This window comes from Toxotes jaculatrix, chromosome 16, assembly GCF_017976425.1.
Source record: "Toxotes jaculatrix isolate fToxJac2 chromosome 16, fToxJac2.pri, whole genome shotgun sequence".
Lineage (NCBI taxonomy): Eukaryota > Metazoa > Chordata > Actinopteri > Toxotidae > Toxotes > Toxotes jaculatrix.
Genome location: NC_054409.1, coordinates 12359744 through 12385583, shown reverse-complemented (window position 1 = coordinate 12385583; position 25840 = coordinate 12359744). Strand labels below are relative to the sequence as shown.

The 25840-nt window shown below is 40.1% G+C and overlaps 1 protein-coding gene across 1 annotated transcript in view; it reads right to left on the bottom strand.

Annotated features, from left to right (window-relative positions):
- Positions 1-24497, bottom strand: part of mmp17a (matrix metallopeptidase 17a) — a 61285-nt gene extending 36788 nt beyond the window's left edge. Inside the window, exons 1-3 of the mRNA XM_041059619.1 lie at positions 23979-24497; positions 3694-3826; positions 3358-3493 (exon numbers count right to left, since the gene is read on the bottom strand). Of these exons, the coding sequence (XP_040915553.1) occupies positions 3358-3493; positions 3694-3826; positions 23979-24113 (404 nt within the window). The 5' untranslated portion in view covers positions 24114-24497. The remainder of the gene's footprint in view (positions 1-3357; positions 3494-3693; positions 3827-23978) is intronic.
- Positions 24498-25840: the final 1343 nt, after the last annotated feature.

Genomic DNA, 25840 nt, shown 5'->3' with positions numbered 1-25840 from the left:
TGGATTTTCATGATCATTAAGTACGTCTTGATGTTCCGACATTTCTCATGATAGTACTCAGATCTTTTATTTCAACAGGGCAAGACACGGATGAGAGTTGGTGATTTTGAAATCCAGAATTAAACAGATGCAGAAAGAAAACATGCATTCTCCTTGATCACGTTTGCTTCTTCTTTCTTTCTTCTTCATTATTGTTATTCATCCCCTCCTCCTCCCCATTTTTTTTCTCTCCTCCACTCAACACCTATCTGTTTGAGTTATCAGTCGGGCTGCTAATGACTGCCAGACTGTCTGCTGTGATAATGGGCTAACAATATGAGATAATGAGCTAACAGTGGGTTGTTACACAACTCAGCTGTTAGTGTCTGTAATATACTTGGCTGGGTGCACTGTGGTGTATCGGTGTGTGTATAAGGCCTCAATTATACTCCCTTGCGGATGTGTACATGGACAGCTGTGGACACCACGGACGTGTAGTTGTTCTTTTTATACTACTTTCTAGTCTGCTTGGAGTCCGCGCACCAACTGCGTTTGTAGTGTAGTCACAACAAATTGGAGGGTACACAGACATCAGCATGAAGCCTCGTGAACACCCTCTGATGATGAAATTCACGTCTCTTGGACCCTAGAGGACTCTCGCATATGTGCATATAAAGTGTAACACCAGGCAAATGGGAGTCGAATTAGGATTAAGGGTTCAGCCCTGGCACAAACTCTCACAGAGATCATTACAGAAATCATTTACTTATATTTCTATTGCGGAAAAACACGATTTGAATCCAGGTCCAGCCTACCCCCTTATCTTTTATTCCTTTTACAAAATAACAGAGACTCACCAGCTACTCTGCATATTTCCAGAACATAATGATGTGATTGATGTGTGTGAATAAGCAGCAGAGAGTGCAAAGCGCCAGTCAGACACTGTCAATTGTGCTGAGGTGAGCTAAATCAGGATTGAGTGGGCGAGTCTTTGCTTCTTACTGTAAGCATGATATTCTAATCAAACAATCTATACACAATGCTGCAGACATTTCCTAGATCAGAGACTCCCATAACAAGTCACATTATAAATGCTGCACATAATGAAAGTCTCTTGTCTCTATGAATACCCAAATAAAAGTCCAAGTTCTATTCAAGTAATTAAATGCTTTGCAGTGACTCAGAGCAGTTTGATCTCAAGCCAACGCCAGGAAGAATATAGCACTGTCATCTACAATGGAAACGGAGGGACTTTGTGCTCAGTGTTTGCCACAGTGATGTCTTTATTATGCAGTGAAGGACACTAACACCTGTGCATGTTTGCACTTTGCTACTTCTTCCAGAGCTGTATGCAGCACATAACCTGATTATGTTCTTCACATGACAGTTTCCATGTTATGAATCTGATTAATGTCAATTTAGTGTATCATTCATTGACGATTCGCTCAGTTATGAAAAAACTGTTATAACACAACATTAACATCAGTCCTAATGGACCAATATGGGATCTGGGAGGGGTAGTGCTGCATAAAAGCACTGTCAAAACCAATCACATATAAAAAGCGTATATATAAAAATCTTTTGTATGTTGTGCCAGCTTCCAGCCTTTGTGAAAAGTCCTTAGTGTCAAAAGTATCAGATGCACAGCAAGGCCTCCAAGTCTCTATTGTCTATAGAGATCTACAGGAATTGTGGTTTGAGCTTGATTAATATATAAAACCAAGTTATTTTTTTGTGTCCTTTCACTTTTACATGTGCATGTGTGGGTAGCATGACATTCAGATAAAAGAGGAACTTGTTCTCAAGTAAATGAAAAAGCAACTCCAAGAATTTGAGAAATAAAACATCATTAAACTATTTTATTTTTGTATATTGCTTTCCTGACTGTACAATAGAGAAATTAAAATTGATAGATTAATGCAATGTGTATGTTTCAGCAATAAAAATAGTTTGATGTTTCTTTAATCTGACTGATGTGGTGGATCAGCATACTAACATTTAATATGCCTGTCAGATTGCATCTGACTCATTAGCTGCTTTGCGCATTATCTCCATTCTGTCAGTCCTGTTATTCGGCCATATAATCTAATGAAGCAGAGTCACCATGAAATATTAGATGATAGAAATAATCTTCTCAACCAAGCAGTGAGGGAATCACTACGCAAGTGGTTACAACATCAACTGAAAACAGAAGCAGGAAGCACACTCAGGGAATTACGGTGCAGGCCAGTCTATGAAGAATATGAGTGCTTTGTTATGGTGCTTTGCTGAAAATCTGTTCCGTATGGAAATCTCTCTGGATCTGAAGTTAGCACATAATCCACGGCTGTTCCCTTGCACTGTTCTACAAATGTGAGTGCTGTGAATACAAAGGTGCTTCACTGGACTGAAGACAAGCCTGTCTTATTTCAGAGTGAAGGGAGCTGACAGGAGCATGGTGTATGAATGGCAGCGGTACAAAGAAGAGAAAGAAAGTTAAAGCCCACCAGGAGGGAGGCAACACATACACACCTGTGTGTATGTGCATATATGCTGTGTGTGTGTTGGCTTTCCTTATGTCTCAGTCTATGTGTGTATTCGGATTCTGCAAACACAGACACACGCACACACACACACACACACACACACTTGAACTTATATCTTTGTGAGGGCACTCATAAGCATAATGCTCAAATTGGTCCTCACAAAGATAGCTCTACAAGTACACACACACCCGCTCATGCCAGCTCATTGTTTAATGATGGCATGTGTAAATCAGCACAGACCATCTTTATGTTTCACTGCCTCCTCCTCTGCTGTCTAAAGGCCAGTTTAAACTTTTGCATGGAATCAACGCCATGGCACCTCCCCAGGCATGTAACCACACAAACAGGAACAACTCTGATTGGTCTGCTTGGCAGCATGTCTCTCAGCGGCCGGATAAGCCCAGAAAATTCACCCTCTGCCTCGGTCGGTTCAATGGCCGTACAGTAATTTCAGTAAAAGTATTGATTTGTGACTTCTAGCTAACTGCACTGCACTGATGTGACGTACTGAACTGAATGTGACTGCATTAGGCTCCGATAAAGTGATCTCATTCGAAACAAACTAAGCTGAAACAGACATTATACTAAACAAACTTTCAATTCAACTTCCTCTTCAGACAGTCAGTACTTGTGTAACCATTAACCCAAAGCTTGGCCTAATGCTAACCTAACCTAATTTATAACAGTACCCTTGGCCTTAAGACTGATGCACTGAATACCTTTCAAACTTTTAAATGTACAATTTTAAACTCAGTAGACCTTTCAGTAATACACAAACCCCATCTGTTTTCCAGTTTTATTACAGTGGATTCAACTTAGTGTCTATTAGACTGTATATTCCATTATTTCCTACCTCCAGGATAGATGCCTCTTATTCCATTTGTTCTGAGGGGAGAGGCTTCGTTTCCTGCGGCCCATTGTCACCTCAGCATCAGACACATCTGGCAGAGAACATCTTGGCGTTTTCATTAGACCCAGTGTAGCTTGGTCTAAAGAGGAGAGAAGAGGAGCGGCTGATTGTGGCAGAGAGGTGCTGATTCAGCTCTATGGAAATTTCTAAGGTTAGAGTTTGTGGTTTTCTCGATTGGATTGAGTTATATAATTAGTTCCCCCATTTATTTTGCCAACATCCAGCCAAAATACCAACTCTCCCACATGACCCCCCCCCCAAACAAACACAGTCGCATACCTAAGACTCCGGTCTCCTTCAGCCCTCCAAACTTCTGCATGGCTTTGATGGCCTTGGTCAGGGCCTCCTTGGTCTGAAGCTGCCCAGTCACTGGGTCAGGGGGTGGGAGGTAGCCAAACCTGCTCAGCCAGTCCTGGAGGAGAAACAGAAGACACAGAGTTCAAGAGTCATCCAAGGCATTTCAAGGACTCCAAGTATCCCAGAGCTGCTGAGAAGGTCTGACACCTGTTCGTGTTTACTGCCTGTGGACTCTGTGTCTCTGTACACACATGTGCATTCAAGTTCTGAGTTTCCTAAGATTAATTACTGTACCTAAAGTGTGATTTTGTCCTTCATGTGTGTGGGTGAATATATATATATGTCTGTACAAACAACCTACACAAATATGATTAAAAAGACAGTTGAATCGAGGACAACAAGGGACTTGGAACTTTTCCTGGATAACCATGACCTGAATAGCTGAGAATCTTCACAGATATTAGAAAGACAGAGATAGATGGATAGTATATAGTGTCTGATTAAAAATAAATCGATCCTCTATCTCAGCCACCAGAGACATTCACATACACATTTGTGCTATGAAAAAAAAAATCCTATGAAGGAGTGCTGTGAAAAATGTTTGGGAACCACTGCCTTAGACCAGGAGTCCATGGGGACGCCCGTCTTCTGATTTCTTTTTATACCTCATACTCTTATGTTCTTCTCATCTTTTTTTTTCTTTTTTTTTTTTTTACAGTTAAGTCTCTATCTGTGAGGCACGGAGGATTCATCACAAACACACATGATCAAGTGAAAGAAAGACATGTATTTATTATTTTTTCAGATCTTGATTTTGATGTCATAAATATTTATAGGGCATCACACAAATGCTATATAAATATCAAAGTGAGGCCTTTAATGATGATAAGTTTTTGATGTAAATAAAAAAAAAAATCAAAGAATAATATGGATGAGTAAGGATACACAGAAGTCATATGTGTATATAAAGGGTAGTACTGCAACTCCATATCCATTTGAGACCAGTGAAACTGCCAATCAAAGCAGCCCAGCTGAGTGCATTGATTGGTTTTGGAGTATATAACATCTGACTGATGGAAGCATCTGAGAGGCAACCTGAGTGCTGCGCTTCTTTCTTTCTAGCATTTTCTCCCCTTACATCTTTCTTGGTGTAGTTTTTTTCTGTCTCTCTTCCCTTCACCTGTCTCCGCTTCACTAAAGCCTCCTCCTCCCTCATGATCTGACAGCCAATAAGAGGGGGCAGGTTTTAAATAGGTTTCTGATCAGCACTCATCAGAGATGAGCGACGCCGATCGATAGCAAGGCATCCCTCCTGTTTTGACAACACTGGGAAAATCCCATAATGTGAATGACTTTGCTATAGTAAAGCTCTCTGCTGGCTGATATTTGCTTCCACATCCTTGGTTTGGCCATCACTGCAGAGGGCTTGGGAAAAGGGTACAGGGGAACTTTAACTGCAACACTGAGGAGGATGAGAAACAACAATTTCCTGAATGTGTTTCAAACTGTAATGCCAGAGGTAAGTGGGAGAGGTCAAATCATTTCAAAGAGAACAGGGCAGTTAAATTGACTCAACAAAGAACACAAGTGATGCAGTGTTTTCCAAAGTGACCAAAAGGTCATTTCAGATCAAGGTCTTAAACCGACTGTATGCATAGTAAATACAGTTGATTTTTGTTGTGTGCTGTCAGTAGACCATATTTCCCCCAAATGCAATACACAAAGGAAACGGAGGAGCTGCTCATAGCTGAAAAAGAAATAAATTGTGAAAGGGGGTGAGACAGCTCCAGAAAAATCTTTGAGAACAAAAAAGCAAACAAATATAAATAAGAGAAAAAGAGATAAAGGCTATATGTGCACAGCATGAACTTCAGCTACTTCAGCTAACTTCAGGCTACTCTTTAACATTAATTTTAGTGTGTGCTGCTCTTTGGTATTTTTATATACTGTTTTTGATGCAATTGGCACCTGTATTGATTGTATGCTCAAGCCAATTTTGCACACTTGTGTGCCATTGCTAATCACTGCACAAACCGTGTATGTGTACTTAAGCCTTTGAAATACTGAGCCAGACATGCGGCTCTTACCAGGGTTCATACAAAATGATGCATTACATTCTTGTGGGTTAAATAGTCGATATCTTTAAATCAAAACACATTTACCAAATTGTATGTATGCACATCTATGTGTTGTGTGTGAATGTGCATGCATCCATATAGACAAGAGATGGTTTAAGTTCTTCTCTGTAAGCAAGGAGTGCCTGTGATGGATTACATCAGTTCTGTCTACACAACCGCAACTCCCCATTTTCACACAACGCCCTTAAATTCACTACATTAAACTTTTTTGTGGAACCAGCAGCTAATCCAAACCCTGACATCATAGTTCATGGGGGGATAAAAAAAAATCTATAAAACCTGCATGGAGTTCAGTAACATGCTGAACACTGCTAAATTATGTACAGGGATGTCCCTGTGTTTGGGAGAGACTGGGTGGGTATGTTTAAAAGGCTGCTCACACGTTGTCTGAGTTCAAGCAGAGAAACAAAAAAATAAACATTGCTGAGAACAATAAACTCAAGTGCACTTTCAGTAAAGTAGCAACATTTCACTGCCTCACAGACAACTAATTTTGACAACTGCATCTCAGATTTAAATAGCCAAAAAATAATGATGGTGTTCTCCTGGGGTCTTCGTCCTTGAAATAAAGATAAGAGAAGTAACAAGAATAAATGAATGCGGCATCAGAAAATAAATAAGTAAATAAATAAACAAACTGAGTCTGTACAACAAAATCATCCTCTCCAAATCTCTGATTAACAATGAGAGGACAGACACAGATGACTGACTCTTTAATATACATGTATATGTATATGAATGCACCATACTGCATCCTCAATGAGAAGCCTTTTTAAAGCCTTTGATGCCACAGCAGTGTTTTGATTGCTGTGTTGTGTTCTGCATTAAATAAGTGTGAGGACTCAGAACTAAAGAACATCTTGAGTGGCACAGAGCAAAGTTCATCCACTGATTCAAGCATCAGAAGGCTACAAGTAAACTTTTTACCCCCCTAATTTTAAGGCACCCTACTTTTGAGAGGTTTTTTTTGGAACTGAAATTGCATGTAAAGCAAAGTTATGCTGCACCTTTCATTCAGCTTGCACTTCTAATATGTGTATAATTAGTATGATTTAACAAAACAGCAACTTATTACATGATCAGCAACATTATAACCTCATTCTGCAAGTGGAGAAGAGCTAAGTTCAGCACTACGATTTGTCTACGATCAGCAAACCTCCCAAAAAAATAAAAATAATAATGAAAATCAAAGTGAAGTGATCCTGAAATAGAAATCCTCGTTAAATGAAATAACAATGAGAACCCCCCGAGGGCTGAACATAAGAAAAGCAAATGGCATCCATTTCTTATGAACCCAATAATTATCTGTATTTACTGAATGATTTGTTAAACTAATGCAATAGGACTCATTAATAAGTGAACAGGTAAAATGAAAAAGAGATGGATTGTGATCAAGATCCGTGAATGTTACAATAAAGTCCAGGTTAATTGAGAATGCAGTCGCAACTTCACACCCTCTCTCTGTTTAAAATTACAAAATGGTCAGGTATGGCGCTCATTTGTTATCAAATTACCTCCCATTACTTATGCAATCCTTCTTAAATGAATGGTAAACAGATGAGAGAGGCAACCTTCACTGAATGCAAACAAGCTGCATTTTAGAAAGAGAAATACACAGGACAACACAGGACAGTGATACACTTAAAAAACATCTGCAGGCAAGTTCTTCTAGACTACTAACAATGTTTAATGGAAAGAACCACAGCAAGTTCCACAAACAAAAAAACTCTTTTTCTGTTTTCTTCCTCCACTGAAGTCAAAGCACTGCAGTCCAGCCCTGAAGGTGGTATTCACAGACTTCTACAAGGCAAATACTTGGTAACATGGAGGTTTGACCCTGAGTCTCAACTAAGGCCCAGACCTGACCAGTCCTGGTATATTGTCAGTTTCGGTGTGTTCAAGCATTCTCAATTAAAAATATTCAGAGAGGTTATGTTAAGGAAACTCAAAGCATCCCATTAAAGGAATAGTTCAGCATTTAGATTTAGGGTTTAAAGTTGGGGAAGAATTGTAATCTTGGGTAAACACACACACAAAAAAAAAACAAAAAAACACAGATTTGAAGCATGTGAATCAGACCTGAGTGGGGAAATCGGGGAAATACACTTAAGGCGGTTAGCATACCTCTACCCAAGGGCAACAAAAAAACAGTTTTGCGGGTGATTATATGCCTTGACCTGTGCCTGTTTCTTAGTCAGCACTTGTCACTTCCTTGAATCTTCACTGGTTGCTGGGCAGCAGGTCCAGAAATGTCAAACCTTTCCTTTCACTTATTTTAATTGACAAAGTTTATCGTACAGCATTTTTGGCACCATGTGGCTCCCAGCTGACAACAGAACACATCAATGCAACTTACAAGACACAAAAAGTTGCCATTTTCTTGATCACCTTCTCCCTATGAACACTAGGCTCCTGGGTGAACCCGTGAAAAGATTTCATGGCACTTCATCAATCTGATCAAACCACCCCCACACAAAGTCTCGATGAAGCCCATTAGCTAAATATTAATACTAAAAATCACTTACCTCTCCAGATTACTCCATCAATTCTTTTACAGTAACGCATTGTGAAAAATGTCATCAGAGGCGCAAAAACCCTCCAGTGCTCTGCAAAACGACATCCTCATGTTTTCTTTCCTCTTTAAGCCGTGTTATTTGAATACTGGCAGCTGTGCAGAATTTAATCAATCTGAACAACACTTTTCATCGCTGTCAAAAAGCTGACATTTATCATTCGCTGTATACTTTGGGGGAGACAGGGCTGCACTGATGCACTTCTCTGTGGTACAATTAGACAGCCTCCTAAACAGCAGTCAATTTCCCTCAGCATGTAGCCCTGACAGACTCGGCTCTCTGTCTCGTGGCATCCTTTCTAACAAATCTGTTGACTTCCATCTGTGATTTTCTTTTTCATGCTTTTTTCCATATTTTGGACGCCTCGAGTCCCTTTGACTGGGTGACTTGATGATATATACTGTGAGATAACAGAAATCAGAAGTAAGACGTCAGAGATTTTACTGTTTATACTGAGGTGGTTATCCCTTCCTTCATGTCTCTGATTGTATGTGCCAGTGTTGGAAAACTGTGAGCAGGGGACCGCTTCATCAAATTTGTGCCACATGAGATCATTTTCTTTCCGGTTCATTTAGACATGTTTCCCCAAACAAACATGGTGCATGTGACCCCTGCATGAGCGTGGAAGAGACCTGTAGGGCTCGCAAACTTAACTGCAATTTGCAAGCAATAATTATTTGAAAAAACGTGACGCTGGCACAATCTGTGATCAATGCTCGTAACCCACTTTTGTAAATCGAGCTCCAGGTCGTTTTGTGGTTGGATTGAATTGGATTTACAGGATTGTTGCTTGTGATTAAGTGTTTTGATCTCAGAGCAGTTCCACAATTAAATTCCCAAGAAATATGCTATATCACAATCAACAAAAGACATTGTGTGAGGTCTAAAAACATGTTGAATGCATTTCCTTCCACAGAAAACAGTTGCAAATCCAATTTTCTTACAAGTCTGAAAGATGCATTGTGTACATCCATGTTTAATTGCTAGCTGTCTTCTTCACAGCCTTTGTTGTACTCCTTCCTCCTACGTGGTTTGAATATACGTATTGTAATTCGCTTTGGACAAAAGCATCTGACAAATGAACATAATGTCATGTCATGTTGGTGAACTGCTGCGTTTTGTGGTGCATTACTGCCACATCTAGATCAGTGGAACAGTGTAAAACCATTGGAAGATATGTGTGTCACATGACCCACGTGCATGACATCATGTGCTTGACATCCTTTAATTAAAATGGGGTTTGAAGCCCATAAATGTTGGAAAAAGTACTATGGTACCCCAGCAAACAACTCTGCAAATGTGCTGTAGTATATTTAAGATAAATGATTACTGATATCTGCTCCACAGCACAAGTATGCAAACACACACACACACACACACACACACACACACACACACACACAGATCCAAGAGCTCATGATTGCACATGCTACCACACATACCACTACATGACACATTCAAATCTTTTATTTATGTCCACATTGGACCATTAATTCACCAAGGACATAACATGCACTTCACACACACACACACACACAGCCTTTGGCGTCCTCATACACACACATATACATAATTGAGGCGTGGAGTGGGTATTATAGGGTCTGAGTTACTGTGCTGCAGTATCTGGATGTGAAGGATAATTTATCTCTGTAATCTGGTCCCTATAATCCTTTAATACAATAAGATCTGGAGTTGAAAAGCAGCTACAATTCATAAAAAATACAGACAGAAAGAAAGTAGGGCCTATAAAATGTCCTTACAGAGCATTTAGCACTGAGATCAAGTAGGCCTACATCTTTCCTCACTTCATTAGAGTTTATGATATTTATAGTATGGTGTGATACTTACAGAGTATTATGGCATGGTATATTAATAGTATTTCAGTACAGAGCTTGTTGGAGACGGGAGACATAGAAAATAACCTATATTTACTCTAATTAAAGCCATACTTTTAAATGACTTGTTTGTCAGTGGTGAAGTTCAGCTATGGGCAGAGCAAACGAATGGAGAAACAGTCACTGCCTTGCCCTGCTTGTTCAAGCTGAGAAGAAAAATTGTTTTGAAGTAGAAAGCCAAACTTCATGTTTATGAGATATTGATTAATGTGAAGCCTTGCTGAATTTCTGATCAGTTATCAGTGTAGCATTTGAAACAGCAGGGCTGAGATGAAGGGGCACTGTGTGTGTGTGTGGGTGAGTACGTCTGAGGAAGGACAGGACAGTTTGTTTGCTTATATTTGATTGGATCAATTTTGTTTACATGTGATTTGCTGATGAAAAGACTCTGAATTTTTTCACAATTGATTTTAAACTCAATCCAAAAAAGTCAGCTGGAAGGAATAGAGGAGCCTGAATCCTCCAGTCTAATGATACGTTTCATACAGTAAGTCATGAGACTCTTGACACTTGTCCACAATAAGCCAGTTAAATGTAAAAGTGCACATTTTTTTCTTTCTGCTTTGGCCCTACAGCCACATTAAGCTCCTGTTTTCCTCACCCAAAAGTTAAACTTTTCCAGAACTGTCTCCAGAGTGGATAAATCCTAAAATGCTGTCTTGGCATTTCATTGTCTGAGAAAAGAAGACGAGGAAAAAAAAATATGCAAATGAAACTAACTGAATCATGAGTTTAGCACACAGAGTGCAGAAGGTGACAGAAACGACATTTAATGGGATGAGACATTTAAAGTACAAGCTGTCTGTCCGTGACGGCGAATAAGAAATGCTGCCATTTTTCTACTGTTCAGGTATTTCAACGTGGACAAAGATCTTTAGGAACACAAAATGTCAGCGTGGTCACAAGTCGTTTTAATGTGTAAACATTTTAAGAAATTAGCTCAGTTAACATCGACACTGTGCAGTGTCATAAAGTTTGTGACATATCATCTAACTACCAACTTTACAGTAACTTCTCTTAATGCAAGACTCAAAACTAAAAAGTCACTGCTGTTTAACTTTGACCCCCAGATAGAAACAACTTTATCTTGTATATATATTTTTCTCCTTAAGTTCCATCACCCAGCCTTGTACGATTTTATACTACCAGATGACAAACTTGTAACCTGTAACACACACACGATGAGTTCTGCGGCTATGGTGTCACCACAGCAACATTTCTCAAAAGCAAGAGTGTGAAAAAAAAAAAAAACACACACACACACATCCCACAATACCTCCTTGTTTAGCCCTGAAGAACAGCTGCTGAGTACCTTCATCTTTGGCCTCTCAGACAGGAAATGAGTCACTCGGACACATTTAACCCCGCGACCTAAATGACTCTCAAAGGGTCATGAAGTAGCACAGTCCATTATAGTGTTTACATTGTTCCTCACTACTCGAGCGCAAGGTCAGATCTGTGGCCGACCGCCTGGACTTTTAGAAGAATGTGAAGCGTCACTCCAATAGAAAGGAAGTCTGAAAAGGGAAAATGTGAGCGATGTACCATTAAAAAGAGATGCCATCGTGTAAGTTCATTAATTAATGCCAATTAAGGATGAAGCTTTCCCCTTGCCTCCCGGGTGCTATTAGTTGTCAACAGAGCATAAAGACTTTTCAGAGGAGTTAGCACAATGCAACAGATATACAGAAAAGAAAAAGGCATCGAGCTACTGAGGTCACTCAATGCAATGCAACTAAGAAACAGAGTCTGTAGTTTTTTTTAGCATCTGCCTTTGTATGTGACTGGCAAAGAAAAATATATTTTACATATACAGGTGCCAACTATTTAAGTTCCAGTCCACAGAACAAGAAAAAATATTCTGGTCTTCATGTACTCCGCTATTGTTCACAACCTGTTGTGATTTGTGATGTTGCGATACATAAATAAAATTAACTTGACCTGATTTTACTTGAAATTTCCAACTTCACTGTGGACCAACAGAATCTGGTTAGGTCTTTAAATACAGACAAAGATCAGACAAAAATCAAATGAGAAGACCCCTCAGTGAATTTTTGATCAAGAAACAGCTTTGACTGTGCAGAGAGCAAAAAAAAATTTTCAGTTCTGTTAAGAAAAAATCCTTTGTAATCTAAATGACATATAAATCAATAAACACATCACACAGATGTAAATGTCTTGCATCAAGCAACTCTCTGCTTCTTATGTAGCTCTGCACCGAGGAGATTTCTCTACACCGAATTTTATCAGAGCATTCAAGGGTGTTTGCAGTCGGCGCAAAGATGTTATCATTATTCAAAGCAGTTGTACCAGCTTCCCATTGTATAACATCAGCTTATTCAGAGAGAGATGCTTTACTTAAAGTATTACACTGGGATGATGTAGGATCCAGGGAATGAAAGCTTGCTTAAGTGTGTTTGACTGAGAAGCTCCTGAAACCATTCCAATGGCACATCCTGAGCGTAAACACAATTTACTGAAGAAATGAAGGATTTAGTCTCATTTGTGCAAACAGATAAGATCAAAGAGGGAGAATATAGGGGAACAGAGCGAGAGGGGGAGAGGGAAATTGGGGGTGACATGCAGCCTGAATGACACGTTTAATCGGACAGAAAATTGAGGCTGGATTGCCATGCAGGCGGTAAAAGAGTGAGAATTAATCCATGCCTCGAAATCATCCATCTACTCTGATGCAATTCCCTCACCTTTCCTGTCACCGCTTTAAACTGAACATGACCTCGCACTCTGTCCTGGTGTATATGTCTCTGTGCACTTGTGTCTTCAAGATTTACAGCTTGTTTGAAAGGCTCCGAGTGGGGTTTTTCTTTTTGAAAGGTGATGCTAAAATGTTAGCAACTCACAGAGGATTATTATCAGTGGTTATTAATAATTAATACAAATATCTTTAAATTAAAAATAGCCAGGAATTACTTTATTAGACTAAGCAAAAGGGATAGAGACATCCAGTGTTTTGATTTAAATAAGCATGTATAAATTTCAATTGGTCATTTGTTTTAATGAGTAATGAAAAGTGCAAATAGAAAATTGCCATGAGTCAAAAACAGAACCTTTACAACAAAGAGCTGAAAAGCAGTAAACCCACAGAAGAACTTTATAGAGTGGCAGAGAACCTCTCGCATCAAAAGCTGTGCTCAGGTCAACAGACAAGACCACTGAAATTGAGTCAGAGTCGGCTGTAAGTAGAAGATCATTGACCTCGCCTCAGAAACATGTTAAACTCTAAAACTTATAAGTTATTTGATGCCGATATAAAATAAACACAAATGGAAAAGTCTGAACTCATATACCTCGCCTGATCATATACCTTACAGTAAGAGTGATTCATCAGATATTTGAAAAGAAAAAAAAAATCAAACTACATAAACAAGTTGGTGTACTGATAAAACTAAAATGAAATATGCAACAGATGAAACGTGGGGAGACAAGGAGTCCTCACATTAATACATGAAATAAACCAAAATGCCACATTTCCATGCTACCCATCAGGGTTTCCATCATTTGAAGTTTGACTGTCGCTCTTTTAAATCACTTCATCTCACTGCGCTTCTTTAATGGCACCCGGCTGAAAAATAAGCGCCACCAGCCATTTATCTCGATACATCCAACTCCTGATATTCGCATTTTGAATTGTTGGCAGTTCATTACTTCATATAGCAGATGCTGTATAACGTACTGGGTACCAGCTCTGCCCCTGTTTTCATTTGGTTCAAAGTGAATACTATAGAGTCTGTACATTCATTCGTTGATAACCGACGTTACCAGTTAGATACTTTCGGCAACGACAGACTTGGATTTTTGCTTTCTTTAGTGATTTTGTGTACAGGTTACTGTCTCAATAACTTTTTGAAATCATATGTCATGATTTTTGACTAATGAATTTGCTAACAGAAAATTCTGCTCTTTGAAATTAAGAATTTATTAGTGTGATCAAAATGGAGAGGTAGTTTGCATAAAAGTTAAATAGCTGTCAGTGACATTTATGTGTTATAATTAGTCAGCTGGCAATCAGTCAAAACTGTGTTTTATCAGAACAATATGTAGAGTGGGTGTAGTTCATTTTTGTTTTCACTCATTTTTTTCTCTTCAGTTTCTTTTACCAGAGGCATATTTTTTTTTTTTGCAAGAGGACTTCTTTAACTGTAATCAGCAGTGATCGATGTCTTAATGCAGCAGGAAGCAAGTTTTGGACGCATGGAAGCTTAAAATCCAGCTGAGGCCAGTTTAAAAAACTCTTTCCTGGGTCTTATTCAGTGAAAATAATAAAAGCCTAAAACAATGAGCCTTATGTTTCTGAACGGACCTACATCCACACCACCACTTACACACTAAATTATCTGGTCCACTTGATATATTTAGCACTATTTGTGCATGTATTATATAATATTTCCAAGGGGCTCAACAATGGACTTGCCTCATGGTGTTGCCTCTGCTTAGCAGCTATGTGACAAAGCGGTGACAAGTAGGCGTCAGAAAGAATACAGTATATATAAGCTCTTCTATTCCTGAGAGTGGACACCAAAGAACAAATAATCAGCAGAGGAGAAGGAATAAACTCGTTTTATGCTTTTTGTTTACCAAACTGGTCAGTGTTCTTTTTATTTATTGCCAAAGTGGCAATGGCCTCATCTCCAAGCAGTCACCACTTCAACTGAAGAGGATCTTTTCAGTGAGGCAAAAAGAGTAAAGGAGAACACTGATGTCAGCTAGTTACAGCATTTTTCTTAGCAGGGGGTTCTCATGCAAAATTTCTCAAAATTAAGTCTCATAACTATGCACATCATGAACTCTATATATAAAAAGAGATGTCATCTCAAAAATACAATTTGTACAGTTCCAACCCGAGGACACAAGAAGACATGGGTGTGGAAATCTGCAGAATTTGGTTTTGTTTCACTGATGCATTATGTAAGGGGACTTTTCATTCTAATTTCCAATTAGAATGATTTATAATTGAATTTTCTTCAGATTGTATGAAGTGAACAGGAAAGACAGATGATGGAGAGAAGAGTGGCAATACAGTAAAAGTCATCAGTTAGATTCCAGCCCACTCTTTCACAAGCAGATGGCACATGTGCCACCCTGCTGAAACACTCAATCACTTCACTTCAGGAAGTTTTTTTTTTTTTTTGGCTCTGCTGCAGATACAATGTACATATAATGGGACGCAGCTCTGACTTGATGAAAGGATACAGTACATTCTGATGGATGTGCTTATTCTGACACCCAGTTTCCATTCAGGTCGAGGTGTGAATGTCATTTCCTAGACACTCGGGGAGGAAAATCTGTTCTAATTTGCATGTTTGTGTGTGTGAGAGCATGACAACGAGGATTAAAATGTGACTGTAAGTGAATCATTTAATCCCTGGTTTAGGAACAGCTGGTTGTACAGAGAGACTGAACCCCTGTCTGTTCCTGGAGGCGGCAGGGAAGGAAGGTGAGGAGACAGAGGTGTTAAGAGAAAGAGGTAGAGAAACAAGAAAAGAGAAGAGAATCCAAAGAGGAAATAACAGACAGAAATGGAGCAGAGAGAAAAAGAAACAGCGGATAGAGGACAGAAAGAAGAAAAACAGTTAATGCTTAGAGGAAAATGTAATGTTGGAAGTCAGAGGCAGACAGAATGGAGATAATGAAAGAAGAGAAGAAAGTTAAGGAGAGGTTATTGGGAGAAATAAGGTTGAAGCGGGACTTTGCAGGACATATTTTCATGCACTGCAATAAGCCTGGGCCTCATTAATCAAACATGTTAAATCCAGGTTTATGTGTAAACTGTGCAAACTCACATTCCAGTAGCCAACAGATAAAAGAGGAGGAAGCAGATAAAAAGCCCACCTACATAATATTTGAAATGTTGAGGACAATGGCTGACTTTTCCTGTCTTCATCTGAATAATGTTTTATTGTTCAGGGACAATGTTAACCCCTTTGCTGAGACTGCCAATCACTGATTCATCAGAAGATTTTTTTTTTTTTTTTGCCAGGGGTTCCATATTCTACAGCTAACATTTCAGTTAGAAATTCGATTAACGGCAGCCCCAAATCGTTATGCTACAAAGGCTTTGCAGTACACACGTTAACCAGTGCATCAATGCAGGAGACAAGGGATATGTCCTGGCTAATGACTCAAAGCTCGGGAGCAAAAAAAAAAAAAAATGAGCGCATGAGTGCACGAGAGGCATACACACTCATACAGCTATATGTGTGTGCTGTATATGTGAACAAATACTCTTTTTTTTCTTCCCACTTTCAAAAACACATCCATTATAGACAAAAAGCGTATCCGTTATGTCAGGACATAAATCACAGACGGATGAGTGGATGGATGGATTATAATTTTTGTGACTGCATGCAAAAAGGAGGACTTTAAGAAATGTCAGCAAGAGATTAAAGATAAACTGATGGAGCCAATTAGAAGAACCCCATGTAACTGGGGCTTAATTTAACAGGCATAAGTTTCAGTGGCTCCACTGAGGGAAAAAGCCCCCAAAGCTTCTTTGAAGTTCCTCTCTCTGTGGGCAGTAATGTGGCATGGCACCCAGCCAAAGCCCACAGACACAAGGACTGAATACAGCTTGCCCAGTGTCTCTTGAGAGTGAGCATAAAGGAGAAGGCAGTAAAGTTATATACATAGATACATACACATGAAAGCTCTTAACTATCACAAAGTCCAACATTATACTGGATCCACTAACAGTTTTCTCCAATTTTCAGCAGTTTTTATGTGAACTTTTGTTTAAGAGGCGGTTAAGGAAGGAGTTTTTTGTTTGTGTTTGGCAATATGCTGAAAGTGAGTTGGAAATGAATAGATTTGCAACTCTGAAAGCAACTTTCTTTTGGCCCCTATTCCTCTGCACTGTCTCTGAGACATCACATTCATCATCACACACCATCATCAAATACCAGTTGATTAATATCACATGTAGATTGTTTTTAATCTCTGTAACCCTTAAGGGTATGGGACACTTCAATCAAATCCACCCAGCAGAAACCAGGGAGAGAGTACATCATAAAATTTTATCATATCATTCTATGAATGTGTATGTTGCCTTAATAATTATATAAAACAGTGATAATACTATATATAATAATAGTCTGGAGCTCAAGCTGCAATGCTTATTTTACAAAGGTTTCTTCCTTTGTAACTTCCTTTCAAAGTTCAAAGCTGTTGGTGGAAATACATGTTGGATGTAAATATGTATTCATGAACTGTCCTTGCATCGTGTTCATAAAAGCCCACACAAAAGCCACGGAATTGCTGCCATGTGCTACTATAGTGATCCTTACAAAGAAGACGATGTCTCTCTGGTGTTAGCTGAGGAATGCTGGCAACTGGTATGTCCACAGTGAAGTATGCACATGCAAAAATACACATGCGTGCATGTACACACTTGCATGTGTCACTGTATGTGTTTGACTCTATTTTTAAATCTGAACCCACAAGAGCTTGGCCCTATTCTGAACATTAACCCTGCTGCTAGATTAAGCCTAGTCTACACAATCATGTGAACTGCAATTCACACAATCATGTGTTCCACTTGAAATTCTGCCCACTGTTAGTGGCTCATTATATTCACTTGATAAGAAGTTGAGTATCAACACTGGACCAAAAAAAAAAAAAAATGGCCCCGATTGCCAGTGATAGTTGGAGTAGCTTATCTCTGCCACCCACTCAATCTCTCTTGGTCTTCCTCCCCTTCCTGTCTAATTCTCTTCATTTCACTTAGACCTTCAGAGACATGGGATCATGTACACACAACAGTCTTTAAGTTGACTCCAAAGATGATAAGCAATCATCGTCATCTGCTCCTTTTTCCTTTTTTTTTTACCCCATCATCCGCTCCGTTGTGACTTGTTAAAAAATGACAAATGCTAATGTGAAACAAAGTATGAGATCACCAGTGTGACAGTGACGCACACATACACACACACACAGGCGCAATCATGCATACAGACATTTGATAGCGACACACAAACAAGAAGAAACGAACTTGCACACACACAAACCACATTTATTATAATTCTGCCAATTTCTGCAAGCAATTTCAGAGGAGCTTTGTTGTTGCTTTCGGGTTTTTTTGATCGTGCTATTAAAGCTGTCTATTGGCAGTTCAGTTGGCAGGGCTATAGATTATTTTAGGCTTCAGCATGCGAGCCAGCACAACACCAGAAACCACTGTAATTATAAGACTTCATCGGCCCTTTGAATGCAGTGGCAACCAAAACCTTGATCTGGTCAAAGACAACGAGGAGGGGCGGGGCTCCTCGGGTTAAAATAGAACTGTCCACATGGAGTTGATTTGAGGTTTTCTATATGGGGAGCCCTGGAGTGGGTCTGCACAAGTAATGAAGTCGGTTCAAGCCAATGGAAAAAGACTATCGCGTGCTGCTCTGTTGTGGAGAACAGCACTCACTTGCCCACGATATTAAATCCATCACTAATGTAAAATCAAACAAAAACAGACGGGTTGGAACTACTGTGTTGTGACTACAAATGGTCATTTTAGATAATCCACACTTTTGAAACGAGAAGCAAATGAACCGATAATTATGCAGAGTTCTAGAGACTCAGCAGTGTTGTTCCACAAATCTGTTCCATCATTTTACTATTACATCAAGTCACACAGCAGAGAAAGAATGAATTAGCTTATTTGCATTTTACTGTGAAATGCACATGCAATACATGAGCAAATTTCCCCAGAGCACCAGTTCAGAAAGATTCAGCGGTAACAGATGGGGATTTGCCACTTTGATCAAAGATTAGACCAGAAAGAGATGCCGCTCCAAATCCATGACATGCAACTTAAAATGTTTTTATCAACCACAACAGGTTCCTGTCTTTAAGTCAGGCATACATCCAAATATACCTGGTGCTGTCACGGACTGACAATGTCATGCAGAAGTGTGTTGCAGCTGCCACACATCAGTCCCACGCCACCATGCTAAATTGGCAGCCAATAAAAGTATCAGGGCTCTGAAGATCCCTGTTCAGATGGCCTGTAAGAATATTACAAACTCTGACAATCTATTCAGAAACTTGCATCTCCCTGGAGAACTTTTACACCTCGCAAAGCTGTGATGACAGATTTGATAGGAGTGGATTGAAGGACTGGTTGGTTTCCACAGTATCTCCTTCATCCTGTGAAGCTGAGAATGTGCTACATATTACAAGCTGAACTGTCTCTTGTGCAATCATTACACAATGATATGTTCAATCCTACTGTGTAGTCATATCCCGACTGACATCCCTGGAAAAAAAAAAGTGCCCTTGCCCTGGATATAAGCCCCATGATACAGTGCCACAGACAGAAAGGTCACACAGCTTGATGGAAGTGGGACAGAGCTGCTAAATGTATCCGAATAGTCCAGTACGACAGTGCAATGAGGAAAAAAATGAGTGAACTTATGTGCTTTTGCACTGCGAGGACAGTTCGATAAAAATATCTTATAGGTATGACATCCGAAAGTGAAACATCTCCCTGAATCATTATGCTGATACATCTCTTCCTTTGCCTTCCCTATGTGGTTCTTTTCTCTCAACCCTGTCTAGCTGATTACTTATTTCAGTGCAACAATCCTTCCATCTCCAAATCCAGTTTTTTGTTTGAGCCCCGTCTGTCCCGGAGCCTCTGGGTGCAATCAGAAGAACCATGATGCACAAGAAGAAAGAATCCTATGTGGACTGGAAGAAGAAAATTGAGGGAAGGAGACTGAAAGACTGAGGGGGACAGAATATGATACTGGTAAAATGTGAACTCATGAGAGGCAAGAGAGAGCTAATGAGGGGTGGTGGTAGTGGAGCCAGGCAGGCTAGTTGCATGAGAACTCAGTATTATGAGGTCTAGTGAGGAGGGAGAGTGGTGGAAGTAGGTGGAGGAGGGTGGCGTCTACCAGGCATGTTTTTTTTTTTGCTCCCTCTTCTATTCAGTGGACAAGACCAGATGGTATTCTCATTGAAGAAATTATAAAGCAAAATGAGAATTAGAAGCAGACTGGCAGGGTGTGGTTGTCCCATTGGGCATACGCTGCTCACTCATTTGGTTTTATTTCTTTTAACACGTGAAACATGACAGAAATTTAATTTTCCTTATTGAAAAAAAATTAAATACTACACAGGCATTCTTCAAGATCACTTTCTACAAGAATAAATAGTAATAATGGTACTTTTAACAGCAGCCGGTCAGGTCATCTTGCTCTATCGTACAACAGCTGCTAAAGCAAGCACAGTACTGCCTCAAAAGGAAAATAAGCAGCTCAGTCATTCTGTACTAACGCAGAAAACAGCCATCAGGAGTAAAATGATCCAAAGAGCGGAAAACATAGGGCACATTACACTGTAGCTGTTACGTAGCACTTCCCTCACAAGCTTAAATTACAAATTGGTGGGCCAGATAAGAGCAAAGCTGAAAACTAGATGCCTCAGAGCGGCGCTTAAGTTTGCGGTTCAGTTAATTACAATCACAGCGTACAGTAGTTACAAAAGAGAAAGATGTATTCAGAGTTCAAGCTCGACTCAAAGCCAAGTGATGCAGCACAGTGGCTCTGAAGTGAAATGGGACTGGGGAGCAGCAGGACTGGAGATCAGGACACGGTTCTGTGGGTAGATGGTTGTTTTTGTGGATCAAGTCCCAAATGTAAAGCAGTTATGAACACAACTGGACTGAGATGGGAAAACCCAGTCAAACCCTTGACAACCAATTATCCACCTGCTCTCAACAGCTGAGAGCAATTACATCAATGCAGGAGAAGTCTTATTTAAAAGTCAGTCAGCTCGTCACAGGGGAGGCGGGTGCTCATCTGGTCTGTCTGCCTGTCCAGCTTCCTCGGTCATCCTGCTGTACACCCCCTCCACACCTAACCAGCCACCCGAGAAAAATCTACGTCCGCCTTTGTTGAGACCTTTAATGATGCTCTGGGGTGCGATCCTGTTCGCTCCAAGGATGAGAACAAGTCTCTGTGCAGGTTTTCAATCAAAACACACTCACACAGTATATGCTGTGACTACTGAGTAGCAGGCAATAACACCCAATTAGAACTGAAAGGATTAATCTATTGATCAATTAGTCAATCAATGGAAAATTAATTATTGCCGATCTTGATTGTTGATGTATCATTTGAGTTCATTTTCAAGCAAAAATGGCCAAACATCCTCAAGAGCAAGGATTTACTTAGTTTCTCTCTTTTATATCATTGTAAATGGAATATTTAAGTTTCTGGACTATTGGTTGGACAAAACATCTGAAGACTTCAAATTGGGTTCTGTGTGATGGGTATCTGTACATTATTTTCTCAGATTTTATAGTCAAAACAACCAATTGATTAATTGATAAAATAATTAGCAGGTTAAGGAAAATAAAAATGAGCTGCGGCTCTGTTTTTAATCATCAAATTCATTCTTAACTGCAAAGATGCTTAGACAAGTTCGGCCCAGATTAGTAGGTCAAAAGTAGATGAAAAGTAAAATTCGTTTAGAATTAACCCAGGTAGACTTGACAGATCTGTCATTTTTCAACCTTAAGCCAAGAAAAGAAATCCTCCACATTTAAACCTGCATTAAGCAGTAATTTGGAAATTAACACTGGATCAAATGATTTCCAATACTAAGAAAGGTTTGTTTGTGCTGCCGGTCTCACTGAGAATAAGGATTCTGCAGCTTTAAACTGCTTTCAGCCCATTGTTCTGGTTTTGGTTTGTAGGTTCATAAAAAAACTGGGCAGCTGCTCTCAGTACAGTAGCTCATACAAACCAGTTGTACAGCATGAAATGGTGGAGAGCTGATAGAAACCCATAGCTGATGAGGAGAGCTGAACATCTAGCAAGCAACAAACCCATATGAAGCAAACTTGAAATAAAACAGCAACAAATTTTACACTTGAGACTTATGTGGTGAGAAACGCAATTCCAGTGATGCCCACAACGCCCTGCTGCATGTGTAAGATGCAAAGCTGTTGCTCACACACTCAGTCAGAGCTTGATGAGGGATGATATAGTATCAAGGCAGATTTAAGGATTCCCTGATCAAACACCAGATCATCCACCCATCCATCCGACCAACATGATTAAAGCAACCACTTGTAATGATGAGAAAATGTAACAACTATATTTAGAAGTGATGTATACAGATCTATGGCTGTGGAGCTGTGTTTGAATTATCCCAAACATGTATTTGCCACAATAATACAATAATCCCTTTTTTTAATCTGCTGCACACTCCACCAGCTCCCCAGAGATGTGTCCTTTCACCTTGTCGTCTTCTATACACGTACATCTGCACATTCTAACCACTACCTCATGACATTTGGAGATGACTCAGTGTTCCTCTCTGTGCACTCAAAACCCCTACACAATACCATGTGACTGTCCTTAATAAATTGAGGGACAATTCATGTCTGCAGCTCAGTGTATCTACGACCAAGGAGATGAGTGCTTGAGCAGTTGTCTCCAGGCAGCACACACATCCACGGGGAGACAAAAGGAGGTGGTCCAGCAATAGAAATACCTCAACAGTGTATTTGATAACAGAGTTCATCCAGCTTCTGTACCAAAAAAAAAAAAAAAAAAAAATCAAGGCAGCCAGCATGACAGAGAGAGATATGCAAGGACACAGAAGTTGGATCAGCAGCAGTGTAACATGAATATATCAATGCTTTGACTCGTGAATGTGACTGATGCACCTCAGGAGTAAATGTAGCGAACTGCAAGCAAATGAGGAATTTATGTTGATACCATGGCCATTAATGCAAACAGTTCATTAGGCTGTTGTCTCTAGAGTTTCTAATTAGCAGATGCTTCTTTTATCTGCAGTTGTTCTGCTCATTAAACTCCAAATATAAAGGTGAAGTATATACTGGCTCTAATCTATTATTTAAAACTACCATAAGTCATCCATACACAACACACATCAGCTGAATGTTCGTATAACCTATTGATTTGCTCCATATTTTCCCAGTTTTCATTTACAGCTTAATTACACCACTAATAACTACAGCTCACACCGTTTTATTAATATCTTATCTTTCTTGTCCAAAATTGCCCGTTTGGTTCATCTGGATCTGCTGCTACACCACGTCTCATTTTCAGCAACCCTATTTTAAACCCAGTTCATGTTTAAACTTTTCAGCAGATGAGAAACTGGAGCAGCCTTTTCCAGGGACAAATGAGAGAAGGAAATAACCAATAACGTCTTATGGTTTGGTTTGTCACTGTGCTGGAAGTGAGCCTCCTTTGCCATTCATCAGTGCAGCATATACATTATGTCAGAATGCTGTGGGGGAGGTCGATATTCCGCCAAGGCAAATACATTTACATTTATTTATTGCAACCCATTACAGGGATCCTGATTCCAGCTTTGGAGAACAGGGCTCCTGTTTTATTTTCCATCACATACAACCTGCAACGCCAAGCTCACCCGAGCACCGGACTGCTGCGAGGTGTTAAAATTCAAGTCAAGTATGGAGAGGACAGCGTTTGCCTCGGACACCCAAAAGTAGGGTAAACTGCGCTTTCTGATGCAGAGGCATGGCAGAGACACACATCACTGTGTCCAGTTGTAATATCAAGTGGGAAAACTTCCCATCCACCATGTCCAAAAGTGATATTAAGTAGGAAAACTTGGTACCCCCCATGTAGAAAAGGTAGGAAACTTACCACCCCCATGTCCAGCTGCTCGGTAGTCAGAGAAGGAGCCGCTCCGATCACAGGTAAAAACCACAATATCGGCACCAACAGCAGCATCTCCGGAGAAATATTCCTCATCCACTTGTGAAGAAGCAGAGAAACCATGTTGCCCTATGACAGGCTGATCCTGCAGGGCTCAGACACCGACCCCGACAGCCGCATCCACGGGATAAATCAAACGCCGAGACTCCTGTAAAACGTGTCCGAATAAGTCTACCTCACTGTTGAGCGCAAACACATAAAACACATTAAAACCGGTGGCGGAGAAGACGGATTTACAAGTTTGTTTTCCACAAAACGGCACTTGTAACTATCGCCTAAGTGGTCATAAAGAGAAGAAACAGTATGTGTATTCTCGTCCTAGATCAAGTCCATCAGAGGTGATATCCCTGCAGCGAGCAGTGCGAGCTCCCCTCCTGATCGAGCACTGGAGAAATGAAAGCAGCTGCGTGCGGTTTTGTCCCGAGCAGCAGCAGCAGAGACCGCTCGTTGACGCACACACAGTGAGAGTGAATGAGTATTTTGCCCGAAGGGTTGAAGAAAAGGAAGAAGGGGAGGGAGAAGGAGGGAGGACGGACGGAGGGTGGACGGATTGGGTGTTTGGGTGGGCAGAGAGGAGGGGAGTTCAGCGCCTTTTTTTCTGCCCACTTGGACACTTTTGAATTCATGACGCGCGTTGTGCGTAATTTGAGAGTCTCAAGGGTTAAGACCAAAGACATAAAGTACAATTTGTCAGCGCAGCTCTATTATCATCATATGGGAAATATGTCAGAATTAAGTGGGTATGACTTGCCTTGGAGTGAATCCAAGTTTTGAACTTAGTGGCCTGAATTTGATTTTATCCCCCACATGTAGCCTAACAAAAGGAAGAGTTACAAGAAATTAACCCGAACAAATTAATCATTTCCTAAAACAAAAGGGTTTTTATATCAGACTGATATGTGGCAACAAGGGCCCCTCTGGCATAAATGAGATGTGGGCCCTGACTGATATCCCCCCAACCTTTACTCAGTGATTATGCAAGTACACTGTGGCTTTCAAAAGCCGAAACAAATAAATTAAGAAATATCCATCATGTAAGCACAACATAAACATAATAGCCTAATGAAGGTTTTAAGACTAGCTGGTCAGTAGGTCCATGACTTTGGTCCACAGTGAAATATCTCAGCATCCAGATGGATTCCCATGAAAACTTAGTTATTCATGCTCCCCAGAAAAGAAATCGAGCTGACTTTGGTAATCCCCTGACTTTCCCTATAGTGAGGCTGACACTTAAAGTTTTGAATAAAATATGTTTACTATTAATGGATGGATTGCTATGAAATGTGGTACACACATCTGTGAACCCCTCAGGATGAACTGAAACTTTGCTGATCCTTTTACTTTTCATGTAGCACCATGATAAATTTGTCCAGTACTTTGGCTCATGACCAAATAACAGCAAAACTGATAACATTCCCCCATCTGTTCTTTGTTTTGTGCTTATTAGCAAATGCTAGCTGCTAGTTTGTTAACATGCAAAACTACAATGGTGAACATAGTAAACACTACACCTGCTTAACATCAGAATATTGGCTTTGCCAGTGTGGCCCAGGAGGTAGACTTCCACTAATCACAGGATTGGTGTTTTAATCCCCAGCTCTTCCTGTCCGCATGTCAAAGAAGTGCCCTTGGGCAAAATGCTGAACCCCAAACTTATCCTGATGGTCTGGCCAACATCTTGCTGTCACTGGTGTGTGCGCGCATGTGTGTTACTGGGGGAACTGGAGGCAAATTGTAAAGTTCTTTAGATAAAAGTGTTAAATAAATGCAGCGTTTTACCACTTGTTAGC